Source organism: Salvelinus alpinus, chromosome 2 (genome assembly GCF_045679555.1).
Source record: "Salvelinus alpinus chromosome 2, SLU_Salpinus.1, whole genome shotgun sequence".
Lineage (NCBI taxonomy): Eukaryota > Metazoa > Chordata > Actinopteri > Salmoniformes > Salmonidae > Salvelinus > Salvelinus alpinus.
Genome location: NC_092087.1, coordinates 6,905,360 through 6,923,976, shown reverse-complemented (window position 1 = coordinate 6,923,976; position 18,617 = coordinate 6,905,360). Strand labels below are relative to the sequence as shown.

The 18,617-nt window shown below is 44.5% G+C and overlaps 2 protein-coding genes across 2 annotated transcripts; both read left to right on the top strand.

The window, feature by feature from the left end:
- The first annotated feature begins 6,359 nt into the window (after positions 1-6,359).
- On the top strand, positions 6,360-11,501 carry LOC139553228 (mesencephalic astrocyte-derived neurotrophic factor-like). The gene is made up of 4 exons (XM_071365339.1): positions 6,360-6,698; positions 7,774-7,901; positions 8,037-8,178; positions 10,512-11,501. Exons 1-4 carry the CDS (start codon positions 6,608-6,610, stop codon positions 10,694-10,696), a joined length of 546 nt encoding a protein of 181 aa, XP_071221440.1. The 5' UTR covers positions 6,360-6,607; the 3' UTR covers positions 10,697-11,501.
- A 1,048-nt stretch (positions 11,502-12,549) lies between these two features.
- LOC139553225 (putative RNA-binding protein 15B) lies at positions 12,550-15,713 on the top strand. Its single transcript, XM_071365324.1, has one exon. The coding sequence runs from the start codon at positions 12,812-12,814 to the stop codon at positions 15,368-15,370; it is 2,559 nt and encodes an 852-aa protein (XP_071221425.1). The 5' UTR covers positions 12,550-12,811; the 3' UTR covers positions 15,371-15,713.
- The last annotated feature ends 2,904 nt before the right edge of the window (positions 15,714-18,617 follow it).

The following is an 18,617-nucleotide window of genomic DNA, read 5'->3' as shown; positions in this document are numbered from 1 at the left end:
TCCGGTTGTCATGTTCTCCTGTTGTCATGTTCTTATGTCCTCCTGTTGTCATGTTCTCCTGTTGTCATGTCCTCCTGTTGTCATGTTCTCCTGTTGTCATGTTCTCCTGTTGTCATGTTCTCCTGTTGTCATGTTCTTATGTCCTCCTGTTGTCATGTTCTCCTGTTGTCATGTTCTTATGTCCTCCTGTTGTCATGTTCTTATGTCCTCCTGTTGTCATGTTCTTATGTCCTCATGTTGTCATATCCTCCGGCTGTCATGTCCTCCTGTTCTCATGTCCTCCGGTTGTCATGCTCTTATGTCCTCCTGTTGTCATGTCCTCCTGTTTTCATGTCCTCCTGTTTTTATGTCCTCCTGTTGTCATGTCGTCCTGTTGTCATGTCCTCCTGTTGTCATGTCCTCCTGTTGTCATGTTCTCCTGTTGTCAGGTCCTCCTGTTGTCATGTCCTCCTGTTGTCATGTCCTCCTGTTGTCATGTTCTCATGTCCTCCTGTTTTTATGTCCTCCTGTTGTTATGTCGTCCTGTTCTCATGTCCTCTTGTGGTCATGTCCTCCTGTTTTTATGTCCTCCTGTTGTCATGTCCTCCTGTTGTCATGTCCTCATGTTGTCATGTTCTCATGTCCTCCTGTTGTCAGGTCCTCCTGTTGTCATGTCCTCATGTTGTCATGTTCTCCTGTTGTCATGTCCTCCAGCTATAATGTCCTCCTGCTGTCATGTTCTCATGTCTTCCTGTGGTCATGTCCTCCTGTTGTCATGTCCTCCTGTTGTCATGTTCTCCTGTCCTCCTGTTGTCATGCTCTTGTGTCCTCCTGTTGTCATGTTCTCATGTCCTCCTGTTGTCATGTCCTCATGTTGTCATGTTTTCATGTCCTCCTGTGGTCATGTTCTCCTGTTGTCATGTCCTCCTGTTGTCATGTCCTCCTGTTGTCATGTTCTCCTGTTGTCATGTTCTCCTGTCCTCCTGTTGTCATGTTCTCCTGTTCTCATGTCCTCCTGTTGTCATGTTCTCCTGTTGTCATGTTCTCATGTCCTCCTGTTGTCATGTTCTCATGTCCTCCTGTTGTCATGTTCTCCTGTCCTCCTGTTGTCATGTTCTCATGTCCTCCTGTTGTCATGTTCTCATGTCCTCCTGTTCTCCTGTTCTCATGTCTTCCAGCTGTCATGTTCTCAGGTCCTCCAGCTGTCATGTTCTCATGTTCTCCTGTTGTCATGTTCTCCTGTTGTCATGTCCTTCAGCTGTCATCTTCTCATGTCCTCCACCTGTCATGTTCTCATATTCTCCAGCTGTCATGTTCTCAGGTCCTCCAGCTGTTTTGTTCTCATGTCCTCCACCTGTCATGTTCTCATGTTTTCCTGTTGTCATGTTCTCCTGTTGTCATGTCCTCATGTTTTCATGTTCTCCTGTTGTCATGTCCTCCAGCTGTCATGTTCTCCTGTTGTAATGTTCTCCTGTTGTCATGTTCTCCAGCTGTCATGTTCTCATGTCGTCATGTTATCATTTTCTCCAGCTGTCATGTTCTCCTGTTGTCATGCTCCAAGGTCCTCCAGCTGTCATGTTCTCATGTCCTCATGTTGTCATGTTCTCATGTCCTCCAGCTGTCATGTTCTCATTTTCTCCTGTTGTCATGTTCTCATGTCCTCCAGCTGTCATGTTATCATGTTCCCCTGTTGTCATGTTCCCAGGTCCTCAGGCTGTCATGTTCTCATGTCCTCCAGCTGTCATGTTCTCATGTCCTCCTGTTGTCATGTTCTCATGTCCTCCTGTTGTCATGTTCTCATGTCCTCCAGCTGTCATGTTCTCATGTCCTCCAGCTGTCATGTTCTCATGTCCTCCTGTTGTCATGTCCCCCAGCTGTCATGTTCTCATGTCCCCCAGCTGTCATGTTCTCATGTCCTCCTGTTGTCATGTTCTCATGTCCTCCAGCTGTCATGTTCTCATGTTCCCCTGTTGTCATGTTCCCAGGTCCTCAGGCTGTCATGTTCTCATGTCCTCCAGCTGTCATGTTCTCATGTCCTCCTGTTGTCATGTTGTCATGTCCTCCAGCTGTCATGTTCTCATGTCCTCCTGTTGTCATGTTCTCATGTTCTCCTGTTGTCATGTTGTCATGTTCTCCTGTTATCATGTTGTCATGTTCTCCTGTTGTCATGTTCCCAGATCATCCAGCTGTCATGTTCTCCTGTTGTCATGTTCCCAGGTCCTCCAGATGTCATGTTCTCCTGTTGTCATGTTCTCCTGTTCTCCTGTTGTCATGTTCTTATGTCCTCCAGCTGTCATGTTCTCCTGTTGTCATGTTCTCATATCCGCCACCTATCATGTTCTCATGTCCTCCTGCTGTCATGTCCTCCAGCTGTCATGTTCTCATATCCGCCACCTATCATGTTCTCATGTCCTCCTGCTGTCATGTCCTCCAGCTGTCATGTTCTCATGTCCTCCAGCTGTCATGTTCTCATGTCCTCCAGCTGTCATGTTCTCATGTCCTCCAGCTGTCATGTTCTCATGTCCTCCAGCGGTCATGTTCTCATGTCCTCCAGCGGTCATTTTCTCATGTCCTCCTGCTCTCATAAAAGATTATATTATGTATATTTCGTCTTTCTCAGTAGGGACATGGCTACAGTAGATGCATGGCTACAGTAGGTGCATGGCTACAGTAGGTGCATGGCTACAGTAGGTCCATGGCTACAGTAGGTCCATGGCTACAGTAGGTGCATGGCTACAGTAGGTGCATGGCTACAGTAGGTCCATGGCTACAGTAGGTGCGTGGCTACAGTAGGTGCATGGCTACAGTAGGTCCATGGCTACAGTAGGTGCATGGCTACAGTAGGTGCATGGCTACAGTAGGTCCATGGCTACAGTAGGTCCATGGCTACAGTAGGTGCATGGCTACAGTAGGTCCATGGCTACAGTAGGTGCATTAGGGATATGGCTACAGTAGGTGCATGGCTACAGTAGGTGCATGTCTCCTAATGTAGAATTGCTTTTATTTTTAAATGAATCGACTGACTTTAATTTAATTTCTAATGCTTCTGTGTAGCTAATGTATACCATATATAACAATGTCATACATAAGATGAAATGGTGTATTTATTAACCCCCCACCTATAACACACTCAAAACACTACTGTCCGTCTAGGTTGTTTTGTGGTGATTGTGCTCTTTGTGATGATGGAGGGAGGGAGCGTTAAAAGTACATGAACCTAGGATATTCACTGGTTGTGAGAGAGAGAAGGGGGACTCAGACAGAGAGACAGACACCGCCAGCTGGCTCCCTTCCAGGCTCATACAAGCAGAGGGGTTAATCAGCCTCACATGGTCAGCAAAGAGGTGCTCTCCCTCCCTCCCGCCCCTGCAGGGTCACCATTTTACCTCCAGGCCTGCTGCCACTCCTAATCTACTGACACTAAGTATAAGAGGGATGTAAGAGTGTTAATATAGTCACTGGTTGTAGCGTGCATAATGTGTTTGATTAGATAGTGTGTCCTCCACAGATGGTAGAAGCCAGTGCAGCACCATTAGTTTGTTGTAATTAGCTCCTATATCTCTATGAGCAATGTTGCTGAAATAGCAGGAATTCCCCCTCATGTTTTCCATGTAACTTTTCATTTAAATGTTTTATTTTATTATTTTTACATACTCATGAATGGCATGCTTTCAGAGCCAAAAAATATATGAAGGAACATGTTATGCCTTATGACCTATGCAAAACCCTCCCAATTTATTTGATTTCTACAAATGGCGGTACAAATGATGGTTACAAAACAGTTTTGAAATCATTAGTTGTTTTCCCCCTAGACCACCTCGTCAGGCTCTTCTCTCTCTCTCTCTTCTGTAAGTAGTTATGACAATGATGTGGATTCATAAGGTTAAAAGGGGCCATGTATAGATTGTGATTATTAATTGTCTGCCTTGTACTTTCTGATGTAAATGTGTTTTTTTACAACCTAAAAAAAAAAAAAAAATTGACAAACATACAAAAAATATTTTGAGTTCTTTCATTTTGCTTCGTTATTTTGTGCATTTTTCCATCAAAGATCAGACAAATCTGGACAGTCGGCTGCTTCTACGGCTCTTACGGAATACGAAAACCTTTTTAATTACTCCAAAAGTAATTTATTGTATATATCGTGTTAGCATGAATCAACAGTGAAGTGGATTGTAGATGTAAATACAACACATGTTTTTTTTCCTGTGATGTGGAATTATTTTATTATTAATAATAATGCTAATCATTAAAGATCTTGTTTTATTGGCTCATTGATGTTTCAACTGGTCATTATTTATTAGCAGTGATGAGGGATGAGAAAACGGTGAACAATATGTAATTATCGTAGAATAAGGTCATTTCTAAAAGTAACTTGATATTTTTTATTTAAACTAGGCAAGTCAGTTAAGAGCAAATTCTTATTTACAAGGACGGCCTACCACGGCCAAACCCAGACGATGCTGGGCCAATTGTGCGCCGCCCTATGTGACTCCCAATCACGTCCGGATGTGATACAGCCTGGATTCGAACCAGGGACTGTAGTGATGCCTCTTGCACTGAGATGCAGTGCCTTAGACCGCTGCGCCACTCAGGAGCCCTATGCAAAGTATTAGATAGTAGGCCTACTATGAAGACACCGGAAAGCAGTTGCCTGTGATCAAACCAACATCCTGTAGCTAAAATTGGCCAGAGGACAACATGTACAGTATTACTTTCTATTCTATAGTAAACCTTCTGTACATCAAACTAATTAGCCAAGTAATTAACCAGTTTTGTTGTTGTTTTTGTTTATAATTTTCCTTGTTGGGCATAAAAGACTAAAAACACCAGGAAATCAGCTCCAAGTGATTTTAATTTTCAAAAATCTGTTGAAGTATTTCTATGCATAAAGTAAATTCAGAAAGTATTCAGACCCCTTGACTTTTTCCACATTTCGTTACGTTACAGCCTTATTCTTAAAGGGATTACATTGTTTTTCCCCCCTCATCAATCTACACACCCCATAATGACATCACAATACCCCATAATGACAAAGCAAAAACCGTTTTTTAGACATTTGTGCACAAAATAAATTCACATTTACATTTACATAACTATTCAGTCCCTTTACTCAGTACTTTGTTGAATCACCTTTGGCAGCGATTACAGCCTACAAGCTTGGCACACCTGTATTTGGGGAGTTTCTTCTCTGCAGATGCTCTCAAGTTCTGTCCGCTTGGATGGGAGCGTCGCTGCACAGCTATTTTCAGGTCTTTCCAGAGATGTTCAATCAGGTTCAAGTCCGGGCTCTGGCTGGGCCACTCAAGGACATTCAGAGCCTTGTCCTGAAGCCACTCCTGCGTTGTCTTGGCTGTGCGCTTCGGGTCGTTGTCCTGTTGGAAGGTAAACCTTCGCCCCAGTCTGAGGTCCTGAGCGCTCTGGAGCAGGTTTTCATCAAGGATCTCTCTGTACTTTGCTTCGTTCATCTTTCCCTCGATCCTGACTAGTCTCCCAGTCCCTGCCACTGAAAAACATCCCCACAGCATGATGCTGCCACCACCATGTTTCACCGTAGGGATGGTGCCAGGTTTCCTCCAGATGTGACGCTTGGCATTCAGGCCAAAGTGTTCAATCTTGGATTCATCAGACCAGAGAATCTTGTTCCTCCTGGTCTGAAAGTCCTTTATGTGCCTTTTGGCAAACTCCAAGCGGGCTGTCATGTGCCTTTTACTGAGGAGTGGCTTCCGTCTGGCCACTCTACATAAATCATAAAGGCCTGATTGGTGGAGTGCTGCAGAGATGGTTGTCATTCTGGAAGGTTCTCCCATCTCCACAGAGGAATTATTGCTTCTCGCCTTTTCGCTTTGTCATTATAGGGTATTGTGTGTAGATGTTTTTAAATCAATTTTAGAATAAGGCTGTAATGTAACAAAATGTGGTAAAGGTCTGAAGGGGTCTGAATAATTTCTGAATGCCCTGTAAATAGATACATTATATATGATCGTTTCCCAATGTATTTAAGGTTTGAAATCATTGTTTCTGTCAAATATTATCTGTTTGGGCTTCTTGAGGTCAATTTGCAGTGTAATTATTTGTAATTATGTTCAGGCACCCCGACCATCCGCTCAAGAAAAAAATCGGCAAGTGGCTGATAATGTAGTTGGGGACCCTGTAATAAAAGTAAAGAAAGTAGACTTAAATGTATAGCTATTGACACAGACAGCGCGGTAAAGAGCAGTGTGTCTCTGTTCTATGCATGATGTTTCCATCTGAACTGTTCTGATATGACTGTAAGGTAAGGTAACGTAATATACATATATATATCTAATCCAATCGAATGGCGCCAACTGGACGACGTCTCCAGAATGAAGAGCACCTGTCCAATCAGAGAAAAGTGCGTCGCGTTGCACAGAACGAACCAATCGCGTTCTAGAGACTGAAATGAGAGCCAATTGGAAGCCTTCGTAGGTTGACGTGTTCTTCAGGAAGCTTGGCAGAATCGGGACATTGCGTGCTCACATTACCGGTTTTGACTCTAGCTTCTCATGTGTAGCTATAATTGTTTCGCTAGAGAGGTAGTTTTGTATCGTAACGTTTAGCTAGGTACATCTAGCTAAACTAGATTAAGTTAGCTATTAATCGTAAAATGTTGTGTTTGACTATTTTGTCGGTCGCCCTCGCAGCGCTGGCTTTGGTACCGAGCATTAGCGGCGCTTTGAAAGATGGGGATTGTGAAGGTGGGTTGGTTTGTCTCATTTATGTCACTGTCGCTATGGATTTAGCTAGCTAGTTTGCCATAAAACCTAACTACGACTATCTACAATTCCATGCGGTGTCATTGGCAAGGATTCTTCGCCAAATAGCGTAGACGTTGGCTAGCCAGTTAGCTATCTAACTATAATTCAATACATTTTCAATGCGCTCCTAAATATGTTTCTTTGCAGAGAAGTATTGTAGCTGGCTGTGTCTCGCTAACTAGTACCTGTTAATTGCCTCACCTGTTAATTGCTCATTTGGACCTTGCCTTGTGCCCCAGCCAGGTCAGATATTGCCTGTGGTTTCTGTTGGTGAGGTAATATGCTCCCATGTCAAGCTATTGTTTCTCTGTTAGATGGGATACCTGATACTTGACTGTCAATTGTTCAGGTTTGTCTAGGGCAGTGGTTCCCAAACTTGTTATAGTCCTGTACCCCTTCAAACATTCAACCTCCAGCTACGCACCAGGGTCTGCGCACTCTCAAATGTTGTTTTTTGCCATCATTGTAATCCTGCCACACACACACTATATGATACATTTATTAAACATAAGAATGAGTGAGTTTTTGTCACTACCCGGCTCGTGGAAGTGACAGAGCTCTTATAGGACCAGAGCACACATAATAATCAATATTTTCCTCTTTATTTAACCATCTTACATATAAAATATTTTATTTGTATGTTGAACATTGTGAACGTTGGAAAATTATAAATGGACTTTTTAAAAATGTGAAGATAATTTTTTGGGGGGGTATTTAAATGTAACTCACATTTGTATTTGGCTTGCCCCCGATGGCATTGCACATACCCCAGTCTAGTGTATTGGAACAGGCTGACCATAGAAGTCTGAGTTGTAAAACCTAACCACCTATATATAGTGTCGATAGTATTGCTGGAGTTACCCATTTTTTGTTGTTGTAAACCATCAGATTAGCAAAATGTTATATTAGTAAAGTGTAGGAATGCATGGCAAGTCATGCCATCTTTGTACACTCCTAACATCCTAATGTAATGATGATCATTCCTTGTTTTGTGTTGTTTCCTCCCTTTCTTCAGTGTGTGTGAGCTTCCTGGGAAGGTTATACCAGTCATTGCAAGACGACAAAGTTAAATTCAACAGCACAAACATCGAGAAGGCCCTCGTTGAAACCTGCAAAGACGCCAAGGGCAAGGAAAACCGCTTTGTAAGTGATTTAGGCTAATATTTTAGTTTTAGTGTAATGTAAGTCTAGTCGATAAGTAGTTACATTGTGTCCTATCCAGATTATCTACTGGGTTTGTTAATTCATTGCTGTTATTTTCTTCCTTCTGTACCCTAGTGTTACTACATTGGTGGAACAAATGACGCAGCCACCAAAATCCTCAACGAGATCTCCAAGCCCCTGAGCTACCACACACCAGTGGACAAGATCTGTGAGAAACTAAAGAAGAAGGACAGTCAGATCTGTGAACTGAAATACGGTAAGAGAACAAATGTAGACCCATCTCAGATGACTTGGTATGCAGTTATTTATAAGTTAAATCAGTACAGTACCGAACCACACTTAAGTTGCTTAACATAATGATGAAGAAGAAGATACTCTGTTTGGTACACAGTCTATGTCTATATATATATATATATATATATATACACAGTCTATGTTAGCGTCCCTCAATTCCATGTCTCTCTGACAGCTAAACCCTGCTTAAGTCTGAATTTTTTGTCCCTTATTTGTTCCCATAGTTTATCCTCTTTCACGTGGGACTCATCACAATGCTTATAGTAAATACTTTTCTTTACAACTGTCACAATACCATTACACGCTGACTACACCGGTCGCATCGCGTGCGCTGCAAATATCAAATGTATTTATAAAGCCCTTCTTACATCAGCTGATATCTCAAAGTGCTGTACAGAAACCCAGCCTAAAACCTCAAACAGCAAGCAATGCAGGTGTAGAAGCACAGTGGCTAGGAAAAACTCCCTAGAAAGGTCAAAACCTAGGAAGAAACCTAGAGAGGAACCAGGCTATGAGGGATGGCCAGTCCTCTTCTGGCTGTGCCGGGTGGAGATTATAACAGAACATGGCCAAGATGTTCAAATGTTCATAGATGACCAGCAAGGTCAAATAATAATAATCACAGTGGTTGTCGAGGGTGCAACAAGTCAGCACCTCAGGAGTAAATGTCAGTTGGCTTTTCATAGCCGATCATTCATTAAGAGTATCTCTACCGCTCTTGCGGTCTCTAGAGAGTTGAAAACAGCAGGTCTGGGACAGGTAGCACGTCCGGTGAACAGGTCAGGGTTGCATAGCCGCAGGCAGAACAGTTGAAACTGGAGCAGCAGCACGGCCAGGTGGACTGGGGACAGCAAGGAGTCATCATGCCAGGTAGTCCTGAGGCATGGTCCTAGGGCTCAGGTCCTCCAAAAAAGAGAGAATTAGAGAGAGCATACTTGCCGCAGGCAGAACAGTTGAAACTGGAGCAGCAGCACGGCCAGGTGGACTGGGGACAGCAAGGAGTCATCAGACTGGAGCAGCTTTACTGCAACGACTGCATGATATAAATATATATAAATGTTTACATGTTATTCAGTCATTGCACCCACACTGCCTCAGCAAGCGTCTGTGTGGCCAGGCGCTAAAATAGAAATCATTTCTATATGTGACACTCAACGCGCTGCCAGTCTGACCTCTCCCATCTCCTCATTGGTTTTTAGGAGCATATACCCACGTGGGTGATTTGAAAGATGAACTGACGTCCACAGTGCAGTCGTTGTAGTAATGCACTGTAAAGTTGGTTTCCAACCGCCATATAAAGTCCAAAGAAATTTAAAAAATGAAGCCTGAGGAAGGAAAAAGATGACGAGAAAGGAATTTGTTTTATCATTTTATCTGTGGATTAATTGTCAGAGTAGAGGACCTTATGCATTTCAGGTAAAATAACAACCCAATGTTTATATCCCAGGACAAATTAGCTAGCAACAGCAAGCTAGCTGATAAGTTGCCATAAATATTTAATGCTTTTCGACCTCTCTCCAAATTAATATAATTGGTTCAGAGTTTGTTTTGATATTTCAACCAGCGTGTCCTGATCGCTTCTGGTGTGAGTTAAACAAAATCAACGTTCGTGCGATGGCACGCTCGCGTCCAGTTTGGTCAGCTTGTTAGATAATGGTTTGTGGATCATGCTTAGTCAAAAACTTTGTACAATGTAGGCCTATGGCTATTTCCCAACCCCCTTCTGGCATAGTACAAGTTATTTACATACACAAACACAGGTGAGGACTGATTTTCCATGTCATCACCATACCTGACTGGGGGGGTTGACTGTCTATTTCCTCACAGTGAAATGTCACCTCTCTTCCTGAAACGTGAAGAGACTCTGCACACTGCATTCTACTGTTAATCGCACGGCATAGAATGCAGAGTCTCGTTTAACCTTTTTAGTGAACATCTTTTGATATCAGCACCTGCTAAGAGACAATTCATATTTGTATGTAACAGGCGTCACTGTGTGTCTTAACGGAAGCCTATAGCTTCATTCCTTCATCTCGAATCCTCTACCACCATCCTCTACCAACCTCTACCACAATCCTCTACCACAATCCTCTACCACCATCCTCTACCACAATCCTCTACCACAATCCTCTACCACAATCCTCTACCAACCTCTACCACAATCCTCTACCACACACACTTGGTCAACCCTCCTGAACACCCCCCTGTTCTTAGCCAGTTAAACCACTGAAATGCTAGCAGGATCTGTTAAAGATGGAATCTTCACCTTCTCCTCTCTCTCCCCCCACTTTGCAGACAAACAGCTGGACCTGAGCACGGTGGATCTGAAGAAGCTGAAGGTGAAGGACTTGAAGAAGATCCTGGAGGTGTGGGAAGAGTCGTGTAAAGGCTGTGCCGAGAAGTCCGACTTCATCCGCAAGATCGATGAACTCATGCCCAAGCACGCACCCAACGCCGCTAAAGCACGGAGGGAACTGTAACCAGAGGGCGAAGGTGGTGGGGGGGGGATGCAGACCTGGGATTATATTCAGTGTCTCAAAGTAGACATGTTGATCTAGGATCAGTTTTGCCTTTAAAAAAAATATATTTTTGTTGTTGATCGTACTGAATAAGACTCTGTATCAAGCATCTCGATTAGGAGTGTTGATTTAGGATCAGGTCCCCCCCCCCCCCCCCCCCGTCCATGTCATTTTATTCTTTGTGATCTAAATGCCAAATCTAATCCGAGATCAGCACTCCTACTCTGAGACACTTTGGCCTGAATACCAAATTGCACCCTAGTCCCTATATAGTGCACTACCTTTGACCAGTGCCCAGTGGGGAGTATGGTTCCATTTGGAATGCTATCTTTGTTTATACAGGCCCTGGGGAAGGGATTTTGGTGGTCCTGAGAGGGTATTTTGTGGTGGGTAATGTTCGCTGTGCGTTATATGAACCACCTGTCAGTCTGTACATGACCTATTTTGTTTTTGTTTTAATTAAGGGATATACTTTTTTAAAATTTGTCTTAATTAATAACGGTATAATCAAATATAACAGGTGTGGACAAGCTCATATGCAGAAGGTCCTAGACAGTGGGTGTACTAAGACACCTGATTCTACTATTCAACTAATCATCAAATCGAGACCTTGATTTATACCCTCTACAAATAAGCTTCGCCACACCCCTGAAATATATATATTTTTTAAGAGAAGATAAAACTATTGAAATGTGCTTTTCTTTCACACAACCTTACATGTTTATTACAAAATGTTCTGTACTTTTTCATTAAAATATGAAAACAAGGTGTCAGAAGTCATCGTGTTTTAATAGTCAATGCTGGTAGTATCATCACACATGGTCATAAATATCTAACTTGGCATGAGTGTTTTATACTGAACAAAACATATATTTGCAACATGTAGTAAAAGATCCCAGAAATTATTCATATGCACAAAAAGCTTATTTCTTTCAAATTTTGTGCACAAATTTGTTTACATCTCTGTTAGTCAACATTTCTCCTTTGCCAAGATAATCCATCCACCTGACAGGTGTGGCATATCAAGAAGTGAATTAAACAGTATGAGCATACACAGGTGCACCTTGTGCTGGGGACAATAAAAGGCCTCTCAAATGTGCAATTTTGTCACACAACACAATGCCACAGATGTCTCAAGTTTTGAAGGACTGTGCAATTTGCCATGCTGACTGCAGAAATGTCCACCAGAGCTGTTACCAGAATTTAATGATCATTTCTATATCATAAGCTGCCTCCGTATTAGAGAATTTGGCAGTCTGTCCAACTGGCCTCACAACCACTGACCAAGTGTATGGCGTTGTGTGGGTGAGCGGTTTGCTAATGTCAGTGTTGTGAGCGAAGTGCCCCATGGTGGCGGTGGTGTTATGGTATGGGCAAGCATAAGCTACGGACAATGAACACAATTGCATTTTATTGAAGGCAATTTGAATGCACAAAAAAAATAACTTGACTAAATTGTGAGGACCATTTTTTTTTTAAAGGTATCTATGATCACAGATGCATATCTGTATTCACAGAAATGTGAAATCCATAGATTAGGATGTAATTTATTTATTTAAATCGACTGATTTCCTCATGAACTGTAAAATCAATGAAATTGTTGCATGTTGCATTTATATTTTAGTTCAGTATAATTCAAAATGCATGTGAAGCATTTTCTATTTAACATGTGATCATTTCTAATTTCCATAGCACACATACAAATTCCTTATCTAATTTGTGTCATATATTTGCAAGACTTTGGGTGAGCAGTATCTGTTCCGCATGACGTCACTAGCCCTGCGGCTACGTCGACTCAAACCCCTCCCATTGGCGGAACGTGTACATTCCTTTTGTCCAAGATGGCGGAGTTGACACAGGTTCACTGATTCTAAATATGTTTTTAAACGCGTTTATCCTTTTATTTCGGAATACATGCAAAGTCTTTAACGTCGCGAACATTAGTTACAAGTTACTAACGTCCGTTTAAGTGTAACGTCTCCCAAAACTGAGGAATTTGCTTCCAGATCGGATTTTTTTTTCTGCAGACACTGACTGGCTAGCTAGTTAGCTAAAAAGTTTGGGCATCGTTTGAAAATGAAGCGACAGGCCGGGAGGGACTCCAGTCCTAGTAGGACTTTAGCTAAACGAATACGGGAAAGAGAGCGGGACCGGGACGGGGCACGGAGAGAGGACCTGCCGCTCCCACCACTTGCTTTGCTGCTCGCTGAAAGCGGGAGGCAACATGCTCGGAGTAGGAGCAGGGAACGAGAGAAGACACGGCTTCGGGAGGAGCGTGGAGGCGCCGGAGACCCCCTCCACCACCGACAACAACACCACGACCTCGGTCTCATCGGCCGACCCCTTCTCCGGACTACAGCCGTCCTGCCTAAAGGCAAAGCGGCAGCCGAACTACTGGGCCTCAGGGGGGGAACGGGGGGGACTCTGGAATACAAATCGTTGCTCATTAGCAATCTCGGCTCGGTGCTATCTGACGAGCACGTTGAAGACGGACTGTTTCACGAGTTTAAAAAGTTTGGGGACGTTAGTGTGAAACTCTCACACACTCCAGAACTAGGCCGAGTCGCCTACGTCAATTTCCGGCACCCGGAGGACGCTAAAGAGGCCAGGCATGCCAAAACCAGGTTAGTACTCTATGACCGCCCCCTCAAAGTAGAGCCCATGTACGTCCGGCGGCGCAGCTGCACGCCGCCGGATATGGGTTATGTCCCCATCCATGACGCCCCATATCCCTCTTATAGACAGAGGTCCCTCTCCCCCTGCGCTGGAGTTAGTAGTATCGGAGATATCCGACCACCAAGACATTACCATGTAGAGGGACTGGGACTGAGCAGAGAGAGGGATAGGATCTTAGATTACTATGGGATGTTAGACGAGAGGGGACGGCCATACGGGCTGCCAGTACCTGAGCATGATGACATAAAACCTGAGGATGATGCGAGGGCGTGCAGGAACTTGTTCATCGGCAACCTGGATCACAACGTCACCGAGGGCGAGCTGAGGAGAGGCTTCGATAAGTACGGCATCATCGAGGAAGTTGTGATTAAACGACCGGCGCGCGGTCAGGGGGGAGCCTACGCTTTCCTCAAATTCCAGAACTTAGACATGGCTCACCGGGCTAAGGTAACCATGCAGGGCCGCGTGATTGGCGGGAACCCGGTGAAGATAGGCTACGGTAAGGCCAACCCTACCACCAGACTTTGGGTAGGCGGGCTGGGACCCAGCAATTCCCTGGCAGCCCTGGCCAGAGAGTTTGACCGTTTTGGCAGCATCCGGAACATAGACTATGCGAAAGGGGATAGTTTTGCCTACATTCAGTATGAGAGCCTAGATGCCTCCCATGCTGCATGTACTCAGATGAGAGGGTTCCCTCTAGGAGGCCCAGAGAGGAGGCTGAGGGTGGACTTTGCCAAGGCTGAGGAGCCCCTGCCTCGTAGTTACCCAACAGAATACCAGCCCCCTGTGCCTCTACCTGCCCACCTGGACCTGATGAGGCTTCGCGACCGTAGCCTGGAGAGAGAGCTACGTGCCCGGGACCGCTCGCCCCCCTCCCACGCCCTGTTCACCCAGCGGGAGAGAGAGAGAGCTATGCTGGACAGGGGGGACAGAGAGTTCACCTCTCCAACAAATAGCCTGGAGCGCAGGGGGGGTGAAGCATTTGGGGGGTCTCGTGGTGGCCGAGGGGACCGGGCAGCCCGGAGCCGAAGCAGAGAGCGCTGGCTGAAGGAGAGAGACGCAGAGCGGGCTGGGGCGGAGAGACGCAGACGCAGGTCCCTCTCCCTTGACGGACCCTCTCAGGAGAAGGAGAGGGGCATGTCCAAGGTGAGAGGAAGAGCAGGGTCAGCTTCTCCAGAGGACAGCCCAGACAGAGCCAGGGTCCGGGCCCCAGACTCTACCACCGAGCCCAGGGGACAGAGCCCTGACAGCAGCCGCCACTCCAACGAGGACCGGGTCGGCCAGGACGGCCACGAGACATCCTCCAGTCGGAACCGCCACAAGAAGACTGGAGGAGACAGACAGAAGGACCGTGACCGCAACCACCGGGCCAGTGACACAAACCACACCTCCGACACACTTAATAAAGACCCCAGAACACCCAGCATGCTGTCGGAGTGTGCCACCACCCTCAGCAAAGCCTGGCACGGTCACTTCACCCTGAAGAACTCCTGCTTCCCCACTAACATGCACCTGCTGGAGGGAGGCTCCGGGTTCTTCCACTCTGTCATGAAGGACAACCAGGCCAAGGGGAAACTGACCCAGCTGAAGATCGCCCAGCGACTGAGGATGGATCAGACCAGGTTGAACGAGGTCACCAGGAGGATCAAACATGGTGGCTCCGAGGGCTACGCTGTTCTCCTGGCCCTCCAGGACCCCGTCGACCGCGAGGCCCCTCCACCTGAACCAGGCCTGCAGATCAGACTCCTCCGTCACCTGGTCACCTACCTGAGAAACAAGGAGGCTGCAGGAGTGATCAGTCTACCAGTAGGTGGGGCTAAGGGGGGGGGCAAGGGAGGTATGCTGTACGCCTTCCCTCCCTGTGACTTCTCCCAGCAGTTCCTCCAGAGTGCACATCGGACTTTGGGGAATCTGGATGAAGAGCACCTGGTGGTTGTTATTGTCAACGACTCTGCCTAACGTAGACAGAAGACACCTCTTTATGGTGTTGGCTTTCAATGTTATTACACCCACGTTAACAACAGACAGCTGTCAGTAGGGCTGGGAATTGCCAGGGACCTTGCCGTACTTAGTTGCCGATATGTATTGTGATTCTCACGATTCTATTTGTTATGTGATTCGATACTGTGATTTCGTTGCGATTCGATGTTCCAATCATATTGCACACACCATATGTCTGCTGCAGAGGGACAAGAGAGAGAGAGCCAGGAGATAATGACTTTTGGTCAGTCATGGAAATAAAAGTGCTAAAAAACAAATGGACTCCCAATTTAAACAGAAAATGGAGAACAACATTATGAAGGAAAAATACTTTTTTTTGTTTGCAGGGACAGCCAACCAACTAGCACTAAAATAACATTACGAGATTGTCAAAGTTTATACGATATGTCGTCAAATAATATCCCAATATGTAACTAGATTTTTTAAAACTAAGACACAGGTGGTGTTGGTGGCTATCTGTCTGTATAGGTGTACCTATGGTGTACCTATCCCCCTTCCAGGCTGTCTGTGTCTGTATAGGGGGCCACACAGTGAACACACTGAAGCCACCCCTCGAGGACGTGATCGTTTAGCCGTCTGTCGATGTCGCTACTTCCCATGTACAAACGGAGACCGAGCTGTGTCTCTCCAAGCATGGGCACGTCTGACTCTTTGAGACAGACTCTCGGAGGTCGGGCCGACTAGTAGGACAGACATGATTTGTATATAGTCTCGTGCGTTAGTGAAACACGACTAGTGAGTGTGTGGGATTGTTGTTCATACATACTGTTGTATATTATTTTCATGTGGAATTAACCAAGCAGTATATCTGGCTGCTTCCACAGCGGTAGTATAATTCATATGATGATTGTTTGCATGTGTGACTTATTTTTCTTCTGTTTTTATTGAACCATTCCTGAAGGTCCCATGTTTGTCTTTTTTTTTTTTTTTTTGAGAATGGTGTGGTCTAATTGGCTGTTGTTTTCTACAGATTTTACCGTGTGGCTGGTGTTCAGCTGCCGCTGCCGTTGACTTGCCGTTGATTTGAGACCGTTTTTGTTTTTAAATACTGTTTCAGCTCACAGATATTATTTCTTAATAGTTCTGTCTTTGTTCCTAATGTGATATTTTGACGTTCCATGACTGGTATGTTTAGCCTTTTTTTTTTAAGCGTTTTAATACACTCTCCACCTTTACGATGTACTGAATGAGCCTATAGCCTATTTGCATGTGATTTCAACTCTCTAGTGTGATTTGCTGTAAGGCAGAATGGATTGTAATCTACCTCTACAATTATTTTAGTCATTTGTTTTTTGTAAAACATTTTTATCACAAACATACAATGCAAATGAAACCCACCCCCTTGATCTTTGTTGGAGTCGGTTTATTATTATTATTATTATTACAATGTATTATGTCTCCCAGGAGTTTCTTAGAGCAGAAAGTGTCGCAACACTAAAAATACACTTTTTATTTTTTTATTTTATTTTACCAGTTGAGGTGAATTGAATTATTCTTATTTTTTTTAAACATTTTGACTCACTGGTATTTATATTAGAGAGAACACCAAAACCTGTCTGTTTCAATGATAATTATGGTCATTTTAATGTAGATTTGAAGAAAGACAACCATCACCTGAAATAATGGAACAGGAAGTCGAATGGTTTGACGGAAAGTCGTCTGTGCGTCCCAAATGGCACCATATGCCCTATATAGTGCACTACTTTAGACCAGAGCCCTATGGCACCCTATTCCCTACATAGTGCACTACTTTAGACCAGAGCCCTATAGAACCCTTTTCCCTATATAGTGCACTACTTTTGGGTAGAGCACTTTTGGGTAGAGCACTGGTCAGAAGTAGTCTACTGTGTAGAGAATAGGGTGCTATTTTTAGGATGCATCCTTTGTCACTACATGATGTGAGACTGGTGTTAGACTGTACTGCCGTGTGAAGTTACTTTAGACTGGTGTTATACTCTACTGCCGTGTGAAGTTCCTTTAAACTGGTGTTATACTCTACTGCCGTGTGAAGTTCCTTTAAACTGGTGTTATACTCTACTGCCATGTGAAGTTCCTTTAAACCACCAATAGAGAATGAGAAGTATGGTTTGTTTATTATTCTGTCATGTGTGATGCTAACCAATCACACCACAGTGAGGAGGAGTCTATATGACTACACCACAGTGAGGAGGGGGAGGAGTCTATATGACTACAGAGGAGGGGTAGTAGTCTATATGACTACATCAGTGAGGAGGGGTAGTTGTCTATATGACTACATCAGTGAGGAGGGGTAGTAGTCTATATGACTACAGAGGAGGGGTAGTAGTCTATATGACTACATCAGTGAGGAGGGGTAGTAGTCTATATGACTACATCAGTGAGGAGGGGTAGTTGTCTATATGACTACATCAGTGAGGAGGGGTAGTAGTCTATATGACTACATCAGTGAGGAGGGGTAGTAGTCTATATGACTACATCAGTGAGGAGGGGTAGTAGTCTATATGACTACATCAGTGAGGAGGGGTAGTAGTCTATATGACTACATCAGTGAGGAGGGGTAGTAGTCTATATGACTACATCAGTGAGGAGGGGTAGTAGTCTATATGACTACATCAGTGAGGAGGGGTAGTAGTCTATATGACTACATCAGTGAGGAGGGGTAGTAGTCTATACGACTACATCAGTGAGGAGGGGTAGTAGTCTATATGACTACATCAGTGAGGAGGGGTAGTAGTCTATATGACTACATCAGTGAGGAGGGGTAGTAGTCTATACGACTACATCAGTGAGGAGGGGTAGTTGTCTATATGACTACATCAGTGAGGAGGGGTAGTAGTCTATATGACTACATCAGTGAGGAGGGGTAGTAGTCTATATGACTACATCAGTGAGGAGGGGTAGTAGTCTATATGACTACATCAGTGAGGAGGGGTAGTAGTCTATATGACTACATCAGTGAGGAGGGGTAGTTGTCTATATGACTACATCAGTGAGGAGGGGTAGTAGTCTATACGACTACATCAGTGAGGAGGGGTAGTAGTCTATACGACTACATCAGTGAGGAGGGGTAGTAGTCTATAAGACTACATCAGTGAGGAGGGGTAGTAGTCTATATGACTACATCAGTGAGGAGGGGTAGTAGTCTATATGACTACATCAGTGAGGAGGGGTAGTAGTCTATATGACTACATCAGTGAGGAGGGGTAGTAGTCTATACGACTACATC

Coding starts and splice junctions, on each gene's coding strand:
- LOC139553228 (XM_071365339.1), top strand. CDS start 6,608: ATGTTGTGTTTGACTATTTTGTCGGTCGCCCTCGCAGCGCTGGCTTTG. Junction 7,902..8,036: donor AGGGCAAGGAAAACCGCTTT/GTAAGTGATTTA, acceptor TCTGTACCCTAG/TGTTACTACATTGGTGGAAC. Junction 8,179..10,511: donor GATCTGTGAACTGAAATACG/GTAAGAGAACAA, acceptor CCCACTTTGCAG/ACAAACAGCTGGACCTGAGC.
- LOC139553225 (XM_071365324.1), top strand. CDS start 12,812: ATGAAGCGACAGGCCGGGAGGGACTCCAGTCCTAGTAGGACTTTAGCT.